This window comes from Podarcis muralis, chromosome 3, assembly GCF_964188315.1.
Source record: "Podarcis muralis chromosome 3, rPodMur119.hap1.1, whole genome shotgun sequence".
Classification (NCBI taxonomy): domain Eukaryota; kingdom Metazoa; phylum Chordata; class Lepidosauria; order Squamata; family Lacertidae; genus Podarcis; species Podarcis muralis.
Window position 1 is genome coordinate 50,229,788 of NC_135657.1, and position 17,189 is coordinate 50,246,976.

The 17,189-nt window shown below is 43.0% G+C and overlaps 1 protein-coding gene across 6 annotated transcripts in view; it reads left to right on the forward strand.

Moving 5' to 3' along the window:
• The first annotated feature begins 1,403 nt into the window (after positions 1–1,403).
• LOC114594324 (uncharacterized) overlaps positions 1,404–17,189 on the forward strand; it is a 56,202-nt gene continuing 40,416 nt past the window's right edge. Inside the window, exons 1-4 of one of the 6 annotated variants that reach the window (XM_077925837.1) lie at positions 1,406–1,884; positions 5,477–5,583; positions 11,060–11,176; positions 13,773–13,928. In XM_077925837.1, the coding sequence (XP_077781963.1) occupies positions 5,500–5,583; positions 11,060–11,176; positions 13,773–13,928 (357 nt within the window). In that variant the 5' untranslated portion in view covers positions 1,406–1,884; positions 5,477–5,499. Of the gene's footprint in view, positions 1,885–5,476; positions 5,584–11,059; positions 11,177–13,772; positions 13,929–17,189 lie in introns of all 6 variants that reach the window. The other 5 variants (XM_028723871.2, XM_028723873.2, XM_028723870.2 and 2 more) reach the window with 5 other exon arrangements.

Genomic DNA, 17,189 nt, shown 5'->3' on the forward strand with positions numbered 1-17,189 from the left:
CCAGGAGCCAAACCCAGCCCATCCCCAATGGCCAGGGATGATGGGAATTGTAGTCCAACAATATGTGAAGCCCCCACATTCCACATCCTTGTTCTGGAGTATTCATCAGATGGTGTACCACAGCTGATTTAACATTATTTGACAGATCTTGTTCACTCTTCACATAATCATAGAAAAGGGGGTTAGAATATGGTAACAGAGTAGTATATATTTCCATGTTATTGTGAAGTCACTTCTAGGATAATTAATACAGAATGAAGTATGAAGATAAACAAAATAAGAGGGATCAGTCCTTGTGGCCACCAAAATCATTTCTCCCTTCTATATGACAGGAGTTAACTTTGTTAAGCTTGTGTGTGTGTGTTGTTGTTGTTGTTGTTTATTAGCCTCCTAGGGGCTGACAGAAAACGGATGGAGAAGTCATTTATGTACTGGGCACAGAGAAGAGGGTTCCTCTGCTTTAGCAACCTGCTTGGTTGCGCAGTGGGAGACTAGAGAGCTAAATCCCTTCTCTGCCAACCCACTTGCTTGTCTGCATGAAATTATTGGGTCATCTATGTGCTCAGGCTAGTGTTTGAATTAGGATTGAGAACCTATAATTTTTCAGATGCAGCTGGACTACAACTCCCGTCATCCCTGACCATTGACCATGCTGGCTGGGACTGTTAGGATTCAGAGTCTAGCAGCACCCAGGGAATCTAAGTAGCCTTACTTGCAAGCAAGTTGCATTAACATCAATGAGATTAATTCCAAATAAAGTTGTTATGACATGCGGAAGTGAATTGAACTATACCTACCTAATGTGTTTAGGGGGACGAGGCTTTTATTTGTCAACAAAAAATTATTCAATCCTCATGAAAATATTGTGCAGTTAGCTTTAAGAACCAGGATCAAAAAGTTCTAAAATAATATTACGTAGGTAGATGGACCCTTTTGCTCAGATCCCTACCAATGGATATCAGCATCCGAACGAAGTGGCCGTTTTTGGAGAAATGCTCTTACAATACAGTATTGTCCTTTCTAATTCTTCAATGCAACTTTATTTTTGGGATCTCAAAGGTAGCTTTCGCTTTTTATTTACTTCGGTTGGAATATTTGTTGCATTCCATCAGACACAACGGGATGCTGTGATTTGTTCCCTTTGGAGCACCATGGAAGCACGTCCATAACAAGGGCAACTATCTTGCAGCAAGATGCCTTTCTTGCGAGATTTGCTCTTTGTACACAGTGCAGAACTAGCAGTGTTTCCGCTCTGAACTTCCTAAAAAACATCATCACTCTACTTTTCAAAACGCCTGGTTGCAGCTGGCCTAAACGTCGGTTAATGCCTACGATACATAGGTATGTTACCCTAGCCAGTACCCTAGCCTGGCTGCGAAAGGAGAAGAGCCTTTGTTCATAAATGAAAATGTTTGACCTCGTACTTCTTCATCTTTCTGTCTCGGACCGGCCAAGAGAACCTGCGGCTCCCCGTTTGTTGAACCATAACTCCCATCAGTCCCAGCCAGCACGGTCCGTGGTCAGGGATGATGGGACTTGTAGTCCAGCAACCTCGGGGAGCCCCCTCACATTAGCCGCCCTGAGTTTAACGCATTCCAGTGGCCACATAAATATTCATGGCGGGATATCTCGCTAGGTCTCCTCGTACCTTTTCTTTACCAGGGCTTGTTTCATGGGCCCCGCTTCACGGCGAAGCGCTCCTTTGGGAGAAGTGAGCGCGGGAAAGAGGCACGGTCGGCGTCCTCCTCTGAGGCGCTGAGGGCGCGCTTCTCGCCGGCGAGGGCGGCGCCGAAAGCGGACGCCGCTGCGAAGACCGGCGCGCCTCTGCCTGGCGGGGCTCCGGGGAGAGCCTGGAAGCCGCGTCCCGCCTTGTCGCCTCGCGCGGTAAGTTGGCGCCGGGCGGGAGGGTCTCCTGCCAGAGGCCTCTGCGCGCGGAGCGAGAGTCTCTCTGGTCCTGGGACTCGGGCAATTGGAGGGCTCCCCCTCCCGAGAAATGAAGCCCCTTGCCCCCTTCCTGCCCGCCGTGTGGAGCGGCACAAGCCCTGGGAGGAGCAGTGGGATTATTGGGGGGGCGGGGGCGGCGGCGCTAAAAGGCAGAGGGCGCTGCCTTTGGAAAGCTGGTCCCACTGGGTCCAGTTAATCAGTTTCGTTGAATTAGTTAAACTCAATAGTTTAAAAACTGGATTTTGAATAAATGTGCGATTGTGCTTTGAATTTCACTGGGTGGTTGCCTGCCTTAGTGGGTCATGCAAGCCGCTGTTCTGCATAGCGTGGCCCGAAAAAGTTTTGGAACGAGTAATCTGCTCAGGGTACTAACTTGAATAAAATATTGGGGGGGGGGGGCAAGTAAGCCCCGCCCTGCATAATCGATCACATGACAGGGTACACCCCCACCCCCTATTTGAATCGCACTGTCCATCAATCTGGGGCAGGGGGTGCAGCCCAATCAAATTTTATATTGGGGGGCTGAAGGGATCTGGCCAGTTGAAGGTCTGGGAACTACAGACCACAGTCCTTTATTTCAGGAGTTAGGCAGAGCTCAGGCTTGGAGGATCTACTTGGTGGGTTTACTACAACTCCAAGATTCACCAATGAGAGCCTGGTGCCAAAAATACACACTTTACATTAAAAACAGTTGAGCCCAGGAATTTGAAGCAGAGCTGAAATGAGATCACAGTTCTTCCGCACAGAAACCTCCTCTTAGTTACCCCCAAAGGATTATTCATTGCAGTGGTATAATTTAGAGTGGGAGGGGAGTTGCTTTGTTGCTGTTCTTGTTAAACAATCGGGAGCCAGACATTCTTGCTGATCTGCTGCACATCACCCAGAGAGTTACCATTAGATCCAGATGATCTAGCTCCTGCCCACCCCATGCCGCCTTCAACACAAGGCTGCCTGAACAGCCAGCCTGCATAAGGCACTCAAGTTCACTGAGCTGATGTGAAATCTTCTTTTCTCTCACAGAGGGAATGATTGTCCTTCTCCTTGCTGTGGGAGGGGAAGGGCTGTAGCTCCAGGCTACAGCATGTGCTTTGCCTGTAAAAGATTCCAGGTTCAGTCAGTTCTCACTATCCTAGTAGTCCTGGAGAGACTTGTGTCTGAAACGGTGGGGAGCAGAGGCAAAGTAGAAAAGGCAGCATCTTGTATGCCTAACCTACCCTCTTGGGATGTTGGGGAAAATAGTATTTCCTGTTGCAAGAATTTTGAAGTTCCATACTACAAACCTTCCAATATTTCATAGAAGAAAATCGGGACACCCTTAGGTGATTAAAATATCCCTGTTCTCAAACCAAGGATTGATGCCTGAGGATCCAACTGCCACTCTCGCCCTGCAGTGTTACACAATGCCTGATTTACATGGGCTTTGTTTATTCTGTGGTAGCCTTTATCCTTCGCTGACTTCTGAGGCAGGAAAGGGAATATAACACATTTCTAAAATCTGTTACATTCTAAAACTTTCCCCCTAAAACTTAAGAATGTTTACCAAAAAGTGTTTAGCAAAATTGGATACATGCAAGTCCCAGTCAGTTTAATGGGACTCACTGCCTAATGAATGGGTACTAGATTGTATCCCTGAGTTGTAATCCTGTACATACTTACCTGGGAGTAATTCCCCAGTGGGCTTACTTTTGAGTAAAGGTAACGGTACCCCTGACAGTTAAGTCTAGTCGCGAACAACTCTGGTGTTGCGGCACTCATCTTGCTTTACAGGCCAAGGGAGCCGGCGCACTTTTTGGTGTGCTTTCGAACTGCTAGGTTGGCAGGAGCGGGGACCAAACAACAGGAGGTCACCCTGTTGCGGGGCCTGGAACCTCCAACCTTCCAATCGGCAAGTTCAAGTGGCGCAGTGGTTTAAACCACAGCGCCACCCACGTCCCAAGCTACTTTTGAGTAGACATATACAAGACTTCATCTCACAGTAGAACTGACTGAACCTGCATAATGGCAGCAAGTTGTTAATGTTGGTACACATTTTTATGTGGGTAGGCCATGTGTGTGTGTGTGTGTGTGTTAAGAAGGGAAGTTTTCTGCATGTGTAGGTGCACCCAACTTTGCAGGTACCATTTAAAACAGTTGGGGTACATTTTTCAGCCCAAGGGCCACATTCCCTTTTGGACATCCTTCTGGAGGCCAGATGCCAGTGGTGGGTGTACTGCCTTTGTGCTGCAGGCCAGCTCCTTCCCATGCCTTTCTTTGTCCATGTACATCCATGTAAGCAAGAGTCACAAGCATACATTCCAGCCAGCCAAATACAGTCAAGTAGAGTGTGAAGCAAGGCCAGTGAGGGGATTTCCTAGGCTGAAAGTGGGTGTTTGGGTAGGGGGCATGAGGTTCCACACTCTGATTTAAAAGAAGAAAACCAAATGTTCATATATATTCTGTTGGATGGCATATTGCAAGCCTCCGCCCAGCAACTCCTGCAGCCACACTGGTGCCAACCGTATTGCTCTGCTTTCCTTTGGAGCAGATCTGTGAGGCTGAGAGGGTGTCTTGTTGTCTGGGCAGCCCAGGACCTCCATACATACTGCCGAGGCTTGTACCATGGGGAGGTCACTGCTAACACAGCAGTTTGATTTCACCCCTGGAGGCGCATTCCATTGACTCTCTAGCCACATGGATGCCAACAACATATCTCTAGCCAATTCTGAAACACAGCTGTGAGACATTACTGCAGTCAAACCAACAATTCATGTTTTGCTAGATAGGCACATGAAGGGGCTGCGGCTCATATCATCTCCTAGTGTTCATGCCTCCAGTAGCAACATATGGAACATCATTTCACGAGCTACTTCATAGATGAGCAGCAATTTGAAGCCTACATTAAAACCCAGCACAATGATTGTGGCACAGATTGTCCACACCATACATTTAAAGCACTTCCCCAAGGATCCTGAAAATGGTAGTTAAGTTAACCCTTCATGAAACTATAATTCCCAGTGTTCTTAACAAACTACAGTTCCCAGGAATATTTTTTTGGGGTGCTTTAAAAGTATAGAATGTACACAGCTACAGACAGAATGGGCTTACCTCAATAAGTTGGAGGGTAATTCATTGACTAAATGTATTTGAACTAGAACTGCCCTTTGTCAAAATTCTTCGATGTGAAGCATAGCTCTAAGCATTCAATATTTACTTTAAGAAAACCATAACTGTACAAAGGGGGATGACGAATCAGTGAACTGCTGCGTAATTATTAAACAGCAGATTCCAGAATTACAGTCCTTGGGCAGTTTTACCGGCAGCGATGGTGGAGGCAGCACCCTGTTTGTTTAATCTGGTGCACAAACACTTTGAGGACTGGGTTGCTCAGGTAACTAACCTGTCGCTCAGGTGAACAATATGTTGGTTTGGAACAAAAGCCTTTATACAAATGCCTAATGTTGATTTAAGTGTTCGGCTAGTCCGACCTAATTAGATGTGGCAATATTGTGTTCTCTGCAATGTATAAATTTGTTTACCTTCTTTTCTTTCACAGTACTTCCCTCACAGTAATGCGATATGGCAACCTGCTTGCACCTTTACAAGAAGAGTACACTTCCTCCACTTCTGGATAGGTACCTCCCAGTTAATTCTAGGAATCAGGTAATCTTTTAAAAGGTGCCAGTGGCCTTGAATGCTTTCAGTGTAGTCATTTTATGTGAACTCTGGAATAAGTTTGTGTCCTTCCTCTCCTCTTTTTAAGAAAGTCCCATGATATAACTAGGATGTGTTTGTCACATGCTCAACTGATGTTCCTCTTCTCCATTACAAATCTTAATTGTTTTTCAGCCCAAATTCACTATGTACAGAAGTTACAAGGCAAACAAGGAAAAACAAAAGCACTACTGAAATGATTTCTCTGATTGGTGGCTTGCTGTAAATAGATACAAATGTAAAACAGATAAGACAGGCCAGGCTGAGGAGAATCCCAGTTACACAAAAAAGGAATCCTCTCATATCCTCCATCAAGATCTAGGTCTAGGATAGCTTACGGTTGCCTTTGGACTTGTTGACCATTGAGGCATATTCCCTTTCCTTCCGGTAGTGATAAAGCGGGATATCAAATCCAAACTCTTCTTCTTCTTCTTTGCATGACTCTGTATCAAAGAGGACTAATTTATGCAGAATTTGGGGAGCTTTGGTCATAGCGAACGTGGCCATGAGGCCAAAAAAAGTTTGGCCACCTTGATCTAGTCTGATTAAGAGTTCTGGAGACCACGAAAGCATGCACCCTATTTTGTGATATTTTTGGTTGGTCTGATAAAGGTATTGCCCTAACATGGATTTTGGAGCAGGGGGGAGAATTAATTTATAGCAGCGCTGATAACTCTCCTAATGACCCTGTATTAATGAATTACCTTTATTACCATGAAGGTACACGATGCTATTTCAGTGTCTGGGGTGTTGTCAAAGGCACAGATCTGTATGTAAAAACTTTTTTTTTTAAAAAAGTCCTTTTTCTACTCTAAAACATCACTTTTAGAGCCAGAAACACCTTCAAAGCAAGAGGCAAAAAGGATCTGTTACAAGTGCAAAGAGGATGAAAGTGGCATACGTCATACATAATATTGCCATAGTAACGAGGCGATAAATATAGCCATTCACTGCAAAGTGTGGAGGAAGGATGCAAACAGGCCCCATTTATTAACTCTGAAGTTAAATGTAGTTGAGGCACCCCTCCTAAGTATTGCAGAAGCAGCGGTGACTTGTAAATCCAGTACACCCAGGTTTAAAAAGTGCATCCTTACATGATCATTGATAGCTGGAGTGGCCCAGTAGACTGGCAGGTCTTTATCTTCCCCACCCACTATGGACAACTTTGGCAGGTGGGCAGGACCACCTGCATGTCAATCATCTGGCATCATAATGTCATCAGATGATTGACACCTTTCAGAAGTTCAAAGGAAATTACTATAGAGCAACCTCCTTTGAAGACTGACTCCTGGTGTGCCTGGCTCCCTTTAGCTGAGAGCTAATGGTCGGTTAGAGGCAACCCCTTTGAAATGGTCTTTGGAGCTTAATTTGGCCAACAGACTGGAGGCTCACCATGTCTGAGCTTGGGGCAGGGGCAGGGGGGAAATCAGACTTATAAACTACAAATAAGCCCCTTGTTACAGCTTTAAGTTCAAGTGGGTGTTTTTTCTGAAAAGTGGAAGAATGCTGGAATAATGATATAATCATATGGCACACATCTCTGATCCCAGTAGGGTGATGTTATCTTAGGAGCCTACTCAGAAATGCACCCCATTCACTGGAACCGAGATATTCAAATAGTTGTGAAATGTGCTGGTAAGGGGTGCTATTTTTATCCTTTAAGGCACAGTGTCCTGGTTTTGCCTTGAAAAGAGCTGGAAGTTAAAGAGTTGCACGTACAATCCCTAGAACGAATCAGTCTTTCCTCTATCTGTCTATGGTGTCTCTTGGGGCCCAACCACATAACTAGATGCATAACTAGTTCTCCTATATTAAAAGCAGTTAAAAGCAGCTGGACACTGGAGTAGAGCCCTTTCCACTGCACTGTTTTCCTAAATCAAATCCCTCAACCCCACTTTTATTTGCCCTGCTGTGGAAGAAACACACGTACCGTTTAAATGTTTACCTTTTGCTCTATACGAAAAAGCAGCTTTTGGAATTAAGCAGTAGATTTGTGACATGGCTGAAAGGCCACAGCTGGTACCTTGACTTTTGTGTCAGAGTCTGTCAGCACTTAATGCTGCCCATCAGTAGAAGTCATAGAATTGTAGAGTTGGAAGGGACCAGAAGCGTCATGCAATGCAGGAGACCCCCTGCAATGCAGGAATCTTTTGCCCAACACAGGGATGGAACCCATGACCTTGATATTAAGAGTCTCATGCTCTACAGTGCTATATGCATAACACCATTGAATAAACCGCAATCATTGAATTCTGTATTGGCCTAAAGATATGATACAGAGATGCTGTGTATAGTGTGATGAGATGATGAAGCATATGATTCTATTTTAGCTGGGAGCATGAAAAATACTTTTTGAGTTGCAGCAGCTACAGCTTGTCTTTTAGAGTCAGGCTCCTTGACTGCAGAACATCCCTGGGTTTGGCTTATCAACGTGTTCCCTTCATTTTTCTCCTCTCAGTCCAATGTACTGAAGTGCAGACCTTTCATAACTGCAACTCAGTTTTTCTACCATTGTGGGAAGATTGAACTTCCTGGCTACTTAAAAATTTCCTCCACCACCCTTTCGACTTTGTTGCCTCTGCAGGGCTGCTCCATCCCTCTGGCCCCTTTTGTAAACTTTGAGGCTTTACACAAGTAGACCTTTCTGGGAATGGCCAGGATTATGCATGTTTGCAGTGTGTCCTTGGTAGCAAAGAATGACACACAATGTGAGGAGAGTTCTTGCCAATCTGAGCAATGTGCTTATTAAGCAGTATGTTGGTTCTCATCCAGAGACAAAGGTTCCTTCTATAAACAGAGAGGGGAAATCATTTTAAGAACTTTTTAAGTTTGGAAAGGTGTCTTATATACAAGTTACTCTTTATAAGTAATTTTGTTTTACTTACGTCCTTTGAGCTTCATTTCTTATTTCTCTTTGTGTTTTCTCATATTGTTTTCTAACTTATTTGCAATGCATTATTCAGGAGAATGAATATGCTCAAGTTTCTGATACTGACAATAAATTTTTGCCGTACACGTGCTTTCTTTAAAAAGAAAAAGGAATTGATCTTCTTATTTAAATGTGTTACCCCAAATTCTTAAGTCATATGTTCCTCTTTCATTTATTCTATCTGGGAGCCAGTAGGTGTAAATGATGCTCTTATTCCATTTTTTAAAAATGTAGTGTTGATCACATATTTTAGAGAAAGTTCATTTCTGCTCCTCTTTAAAGAAAGCTCAGTTTTGCCAGGGTAACACACACCACCAGATTCAGATTTGTCACGCAACTAAAAATTTTTTTCCTCAGAACACTGAATTTGTAGACAAGTTTGGTCAACTTCTGTCTACCTCAGATATGCACTTGAAACATGACATAGGCTATTAAAGATATAGCTTCACCCATTCTGCATTGCAGGTGACCACAGTTAATCCTGCACAGCACCACGTAGGGGTGATTTAGGGTCATGTATGTGATGTGCAATGGGACGCAGGTGGCGCTGTGGTCTAAACCACAGAGCCTAGGGCATGCCTATCAGAAGGTCGGTGGTTTGAATCCCCACGACGGGGTGAGCTCCCGTTGCTCTGTCCCAGCTCCTGCCAACCTAGCAGTCCGAAAGCACGTCAAAGTGCAAGTAGATAACTAGGTACTGCTACGGCGGGAAGGTAAACGGTGTTTCCGTGTGCTGCTCTGGTTTCACCAGAAGCGGCTTAGTCATGCTGGCCACATAACCCGGAAAAACTGTCTGTGGACAAACGCTGGCTCCCTCGGCCAGTAAAGTGAGATGAGCGCTGCAACCCCAGAGTCGTTTGCTACTGAACTTAACTGTCACGGGTCCTTTACCTTTACCTTTATGTGATGTGCAGATTCCAGGAGAACACCAGGTTTATTTATCCTCGAAGCCAGTGGCATTTCTCACACTTATTTACTGAATTTAGCTTGTAACAGTTAATTTGTGCTTTGCTAACAAATGCATTTTATATCCATTTTAAATGGCATCTAATTACTTAATTAGTGGTTGGGTTTTCTTGGAGTTGAATTTCCGATCCTGCGTCTTTTGACGGTATTCTGTTTCAGACCGTTTAAAAACACAGACCAGTGGAACGGAACAGGTTTGCCACTTTTTCCTTTGCCTTCAACATCTGCATGGCCAGCAGAAATTAAATTGTTGTGGCTTCTCCTGGTGCAGAGATGGAGTAATGGGAAACTCCAGTAAGACCCTTGTCACTGAATGCAGCTTTGCAAAAAATATCTTGGACCCTTTCTTGTGCGTGTAGGTAACCTCAGCATAAGGCAGCACATAAGTAGTGACCTGTGGCAGCTCTGCTGGTCCATTTTTAGAGTTTTGGTGTACATCAACTTTATGGAGTTGTAAAAAACAACAACACAGTGTTTTCCAAACAGAAAGTGCATCCCCAGGTCAATAGTACAATTTCAGGCCTGCATGTTGTTGTTGTTTAGTTGTTTAGTCATGTCCGACTCTTCGTGAGCACTCCAGGCACTTCTGTCTTTCACTGCCTCCCGCAGTTTGGTCAAACTCATGCTGGTAGCTTCGAGAACACCGTACAACCATATCGTCCTCTGTCATCCCCTTCTCCTTGTGCCCTCCATCTTCCCAGCATCAGGGTCTTTTCCAGGGAGTCTTCTCTTCTCATGAGGTGGCCAAAGTATTGGAGCCTCAGCTTCAGGATCTGTCCTTCCAGTGAGCACTCAGGGCTGATTTCCTTAAAGAATGGATAGGTTTGTTCTTCTTGCAGTTCATGGGACTCTCAAGAGTCTCCTCCAGCACCATAATTCAAAAGCATCAATTATTCGGCGATCAGCCTTCTTTATGGTCCAGCTCTCATTTCCATACATCACTAATAATCCAGTGCTATCTACTTCTTGCATGGTTTCAAAATGTTATGTCCAGCATCCTATTCTCAAGTGGCCAACCAGAACCCCACAGGCAGCATCTGAGCACAGCAGCCCTCTCTCTCCCTGTGGTTTCCAGCAACTGGTCTTCAGAAGCATATTGCCTCAGGCTAAACTGCAACAAGCAAATACAAAAGGCTTGTAAAAACCAATAAGTAAACTTACCTAGGCCTCTGGTTACAGTCCTGGCACAAAGGAGGGCTATTAGAGCATGCTTTCCCTTCACTGGACTGTGATGCTGAATTTCCAGTGTTTAAGATTCACCCCCAAGCATCCTGGAGACCCACACAGCCTCCCTTACATATAAGAGAGACCTCAAGCCATGTTTTTATTTTTTTAAATCTGCGTTGCACTTGAAAATATGCTTGCAATGTCTTATGGGGTGGGAGGAAATTTGAGCTACCTTTCAGGTGTACATAACATGCTTGTATCATCTGATGCCATGCAAGAGAAAGTGAATATGGTGTTAGGGTGAGAGGCAAATTTAAATGCAATTGCTTGATTTCAATTTTTGTGTACTTTGTTTTTGTCTAGAATGGTCCGAACCTGCAAATGATAGAAACAGACAGTAAAAGGAGGCCAAGAAACAACAAACATGTTTTAAGTGATGAAGATAAAGATGAGCTCATCCAGCGGTCTCTGCAAGAAAAGGTAACAGTCCACCATGATAAATGATGTGTTTGATGATTTCTCTACTTGTGAAGGTGCAGCTTAAAATGTGTCCAGAGAAGCTGTTACTACAGGTAGCCCATTTTCTGTATCTTGAATGTGGGATGGAGCCAGTTTCTAAGCTCTGTTTGCTAGCTAGGCATGGACCCCTACGTCAAGGCTGATGGGGAAGGACAGAGACTTTTCTACTGTTCTGTGTTGTTATGGCAAACAGGAGCATTTGATTAATATGCAGCCAGCCCATTCAGTATGCAGGTTCTTCAGATGTGGATAGAACACTTCAATCATGCTGAGAGATCCTAGTCATATGGGAGGAGCTTGTATTGATTCAGTTTATACTATGCTATTGTTGCCATTCCAATTTTCTTTTGCAAGAAACTAAAAAAGAATAGAATTTTTATTTGTTGACTGAGTCTTTAAATTGGGTGGGTGGAGAGGGGAACCTGGTGTCTTCCATAACTTGTTGAACTAAAACTCCCAGGATGCACTCCCAAGCCAGTGGCTAGAAATTATGTGGTGAGTGGCCCTAGCTAAACTGGCATTATTGTTCAAACAACAAAACAACCAAAACCCCTGAAGAAGTGTAGAATCCTAAATAGTTGTGATCCAAAGTGTCCTTCTGGACATTCTCCAAGTCTGTGAGCCGCAAGCAGTTCCTGTTAAGCACTGCTGTGTGAGTGTTTAAATGACCCAACCAAGCAGACAGAGTAAATTACATACTCCCTCTCACCCCTCCTGAAGAAGCAGCCCTCCCAGTGCTCATTCCATGAGACGGAGATATGTGATCAGACCCTGTTCATGTTGGGTCATTTTGCATGTTCTCCCAGAAGTGTTGAGCTGGTCAAAAATTGGCAGTTCCCACACTCCTGGAAAAACGATCAAAGAGGGGCATGTAAAAGTAAAAATTGCAGTTTTCCCAAGAACTCACAAATTGTTTTCAAATCATTAAAATCAATGCCTGCCTGTCAATTGGAGTAAAACTGTTGTAACTTCCATAGTTGTAACTTCTCAGTTGCTCACTGTGCATTAAAGAGAAGTTAAGTGAGAGATTTCTGCGTCTTGATGTTCAGTGGTCCAAAAACTGCTGGAAGGTGAGACAAGTATGTTTTCTGAATAGTTGGGTAGAACTATTTTGCTTCTCCCTCGATAAGGGTTATACAGACCAAAGGAAGTTGATTCAAGGAAGAGATCTGGAATACTCTGCAGAAATACTTTCTTGCTAAATGATTTCATGGTTGTTTGTTCATTCATACGTTCAATTCATAATCCATCCTTCCACCAAGGAACTGGTTCTCCCTTTCCCCATTTTATTCTCAAGCACAACTGTAAATGCTTCTCCCTTTCCCCATTTTATTCTCAAGCACAACTGTAAAGCTGAGAGACCATGACTGGCCCAACATCACCTAGTGAACTACAGAAACCTGCTGTTGTAGGAACTGTGGTGTCTTCCAGAATCATTCAGAAAAAGTATGATTTTATCTCACAAATAGGCAAAGAAATAAAGCTACACATTGAATGAAATTTGGATTTTTGCATCTAAGCACTCAATAGCACCATCTGTTGGAGGCTCACCATAAGTACCTAGCATTTATTATTTCCACTAAGAAGTACAAAGTTGTTACGGCAGAAGTGCTGTTTCAATGGTTAAGGTTGGAATTTAGGGTTGTTAATGTAATATAGAGGCTATAATTTATTGACGCTATGAAAAGACGATGCATCAAAAGAAAAAAGAAGAAACATTTACAAAACACCTTTAAAAACAATGACTCTGACATTGTGCAGTATTGAAGGAATGTCCGTTTTAAGGAGAAGTATATGCCAGTAATAAATCTTAGCCTGTGTTTCTTTTGCAACATGCATTCTGTCATCTAGACTTGTATGGAGCAACAAGAGTTATAATAGCAATTTATCACAAGAAAAATGGTGTGACTATTGAAAGGGGTTTTAAAGAAGCCACACGGCTTCTAGTACAAATGCTGTGATGTTTCACAGAATATCCTCTTCGACATGGAACTACACTTTGGTGGGTGTAAGGTTGCATGGCACAAGAAAAAAATGCGTATTTGGGAATGCATGGATTAAGGGCAGCATAAAGAGGATTTATTGCCATATACTAGAGTAAAGGTGTCACATTGATGTAAAACGAATTTACTCATCCCGATTAAAGTGCAATAGAAAGACATGACGGTAGGTGGCAGTGAAGAATTGCACTAGAGGAGCGCCCTGTTTGGAGGGGGAATAATATTTTCTTAGCAGTAGCAGGTTATAGTTTGAGTGCTTGCAAAATGTGATACCTTCCAAGCTGAAGCACTTTCTAGAGGGAAATGACCTGGATCACGCACGGAACTGGTTTGTTGCAGTCTAAATTGATTGCACGAAAAGTGCTTTGGTTAGCTGCATCTACCACCCTGGGAATTCTGTGTAAAGGATTTCAAAGCACCTCGTTTGGCAATGCAGAAAACTGCCAAGTGGATCTACTCTTGCAAATTCCCTATCATGATTTTCCTGCAAATTAAACACCTCTGGCTTTTTCCATGAGAATCTAAAAATATAATGCTGAAAATCTCTTTCATTTCAGCGTTATCTTGAAACCTATGAGAACATGTATAAGCTGAAAAATTTATTGAGTAAACGCTACAGGACGTTGTTGAATGAGAAAGTTAGAAAGCAACGAATTCAGATCAAGATGTCTGATTTCAGAGGCCAACAACTTCTTAAACACAAAACGAAAAAGGTAGGAGATGATATTCTGTAGAAGGAAAAGGAGAAGTTGCCTGGTTGACATTTGCCCAATTGAGAATTTGCATTGACTTTGAGGTCTTATAAATCATGGCCACAGAGAGGAGAAAGCTCTTAGAGTCCCCCCTACCATGTGTTTTGTTGATTTTGTGCAGAGTTATACAATAAAGTCAACATTACTTTTTAGAGTTGTCTAAGCTTTTCATAAGCGTTCTGTCTGGTCCTGTGCAAAAACGTTTTTGCACGCAGTTCTAGTAAACACTGCAAGCTAGCATATCAGCAGAAGGATTCTTGCTTCAGCCTTTACAAAATGGCAGAATATGTGTGTTTCATCATCAAACTACTTCGCTGAAATATGCCTTTATTACAAACAGCAAATTTGCTGCAGAATGGAAGGTTTTCACTTTGATTAGAAGCACATAATTTATGACAACACACTCCTTTTTTGATGCACTAAGGTGCCTTAGGTAACTGCAAAAATTGGGCAACCATACGCTTCCCACGAAGTTCACAAAACCTCCTGGTGCACACAGGGCCTTAAAGGTAGCTCATTGGAGACCATTGTTCACATTCCAGAGTCGAAATACCCATCCCGCCATGCACATGGGAGAAATTGACCGAGGACCCTAAAATCTGCTGAAGGTTTTACTTCTTTTTGATCTTGAAAGCCTTTGGGGTGCCAGCAGTCCTCATTTTAGCCTCGTGAATTTGTTTATTAGACAAACTACTTCCTTCCATACTTTGTCTGTTCTATGGTGCCCTGTATTTGAATGAATATTGTTGTTTCACTCTCAGGCAAGAAGGAAGCAGGCTATCAGCAGTTACTGCAACTGCTTTTGAAATGCTTTAATATGCAACCAAACTGAATGTTTGGCTACCATGCAGCAAACCAGCAGGCAGCCCAGCTCCAACTCCCATTAACTCTACTGGCATGACTAGTGGTCAGGAATTATGGCAGTTGTAGTCTAGGAGAGCAACAGGTTCCCCATCTTTGCTATATAGTGCTTCCAGTTTGGTCCCTTAGTGAACTTGTAAAGGAGGGGGGGGCTGGAATCATGCTAACTCAGAGTTTTGTAAACTGTTCTGCTTTGTTTATTCTGCCATCTGTGCTGACCCACTGGCTTCCTCGGTCTGATGTGCAGAGTACACGGGAATCATTATGTGGTCTTTGGAGTACCAGGTGGCATAAAGGTAGCCTGATTGGAATGGTACCTCCAGGACCTGCCAGAAGGAGGATGCTGTGCTGATAAGCCCCCCCCAAAAAAAAGGAAAAAAAAGAAATCGCAGTTGTCAGGGAACTGCCATCGGAAGGACAGGAGGTGGAAGGGCTCACTGAGGTTGAGAGAGACTTAGCAGCTGGAGAGGGAACCAGCAGGGGGAGAGAAGGAGCTCCAAGGGAAAGTGAGTCGGAGGGATGGCTCAGAGACACTTCCAGCGAAAACAGTGGGGAGGTTTCAAGACCTCCTATAGGGACACCCACTCCTCGCCGGAAACTGTCATGCCGAGAGTCCAGAAGACGTGTTTCCGTTAAGGAGCTTTTATGCTGGAAGAGATTCCGTAAGCGCCCACTTTCGGATTCTGCTAGCGATTGACGGAGCCATGCTTGAGGGGCTCCGTCGTAGGCAGAGGTTTGCGGATTTGATCAAACTCTGAGGGACTAGGATTTTACGCACAAGCAGCTCATCATCCCATCACAGCAGTGCTTAATGTTCAAAGGAGGACATGGATTCTAGGAACATAAAGGCCAAGCACAAGAACCTGCCATGCAGTTCTTCCATTGAAACTTAACCCTTTTGCCACATATTCACATACAGTACAGTTGTATTATTTTTAGCACCATTAATTATCATTATTAAATATTTAATTGTTATTTATTATTAATTTCATCTATGACTCACTTCCCATGAGTGTAACATAGATAAAACAGTTACAAATATAAAAACAGTGAAAACAATTTCACATGTAAAAACAATTATAAACAAAAAATCAGTTTAAAATAACAAAAGCACATACATGCCTAATATAAATTCAAATCCAAAACAGATTGGTTATACACATATAGGCTCTGTTCAGAACTCTAAATTGCAGGTGGAGATCATGTGGACCTCCAGAAGTTGCTCAACTCCAATTCCCATCATCCCTGACTCTTGGCTATGTTGGCAAGGATGGATTGTAGTCAAGCAACACCTGCAGTTTCCCAGGTTCCGCATTCCTGCTCTAAAGAAATTCACGTAGGGTAGAGATGGAGTTTGTTGCTGTGATCCCACTGCCACCTTCCCCATAGGCACCCTGTGCAGCTTGAATGTCTGGGGGGGAAGTTTATGTTGCAAAATGAGCTGGTACTTGAATACATATGGATTACTTGCAGAAGGCCAAACATAGAATATGTACTTGTTGTTTTCACACTATAGTCACAAGCAAAGAACTTGTACTTTCTGACGCACAACTCAGAGAGGCATTTGTGGAGGGGTGTGTGTGTTTCTGCTAGCACCAAGCAGTGCAAATAGAACTGTACAAATAGCTTGTGCATCATGTTGCAGACATGGCAGTACCCCACAAGATAGTAATTCATATGCTTGTTTTATTTGAGATGCTTGCACATTTTTTATCATGTTCTAAGGCAAATTGCTGCATTTCTAAAGACTTCTCTGCAATTTACAGGATTGAGCTTCAAAAAACCCCCAAACATATATCTAATATGACATTCAGGTCATTAAGAATAAATGTCAGTTTTTAAATGATGGTGTTTTCTGGTATGTTCAGGGTTTTTAAAGCATTTTATTTATTTTTAAATAAGTTGTTAATTGTGATGCCTGAGAATCCAAAAATAAAACAAATGAAACTGGTAAACTGAAAACACATTGCGTGTGTTTGGAAGGACTAGTTTGGAAGGAATTAAGCACACAGAGAGAAATTGCTTTTTCTGGTTTAACTTTGTATAATATAAGATGTAAATAGTGTCATTTAATGGCTGCAATCTTCCTTGGTGTTGAGAGTGCCTATTAAGTATAAATTCAAAATGAATTTCTTCAGCAATGCACATTTGGACCTTCCATATACATTGTGGGACTTTGATTTTACTTTTAAAAAAGAAAATAATGATATTGCATTTTAAAAGGCTAAAAAGACACTTTCTTCTATTTCTGTTTTCTACTGCCAAGTCGATACATTTCTATTTTTGTGACAACATAAATGGTTATAACATTAACTTTAGAAAAAACTGTTCCTGTCTGTGCACATCTCTGAAATATTTAAG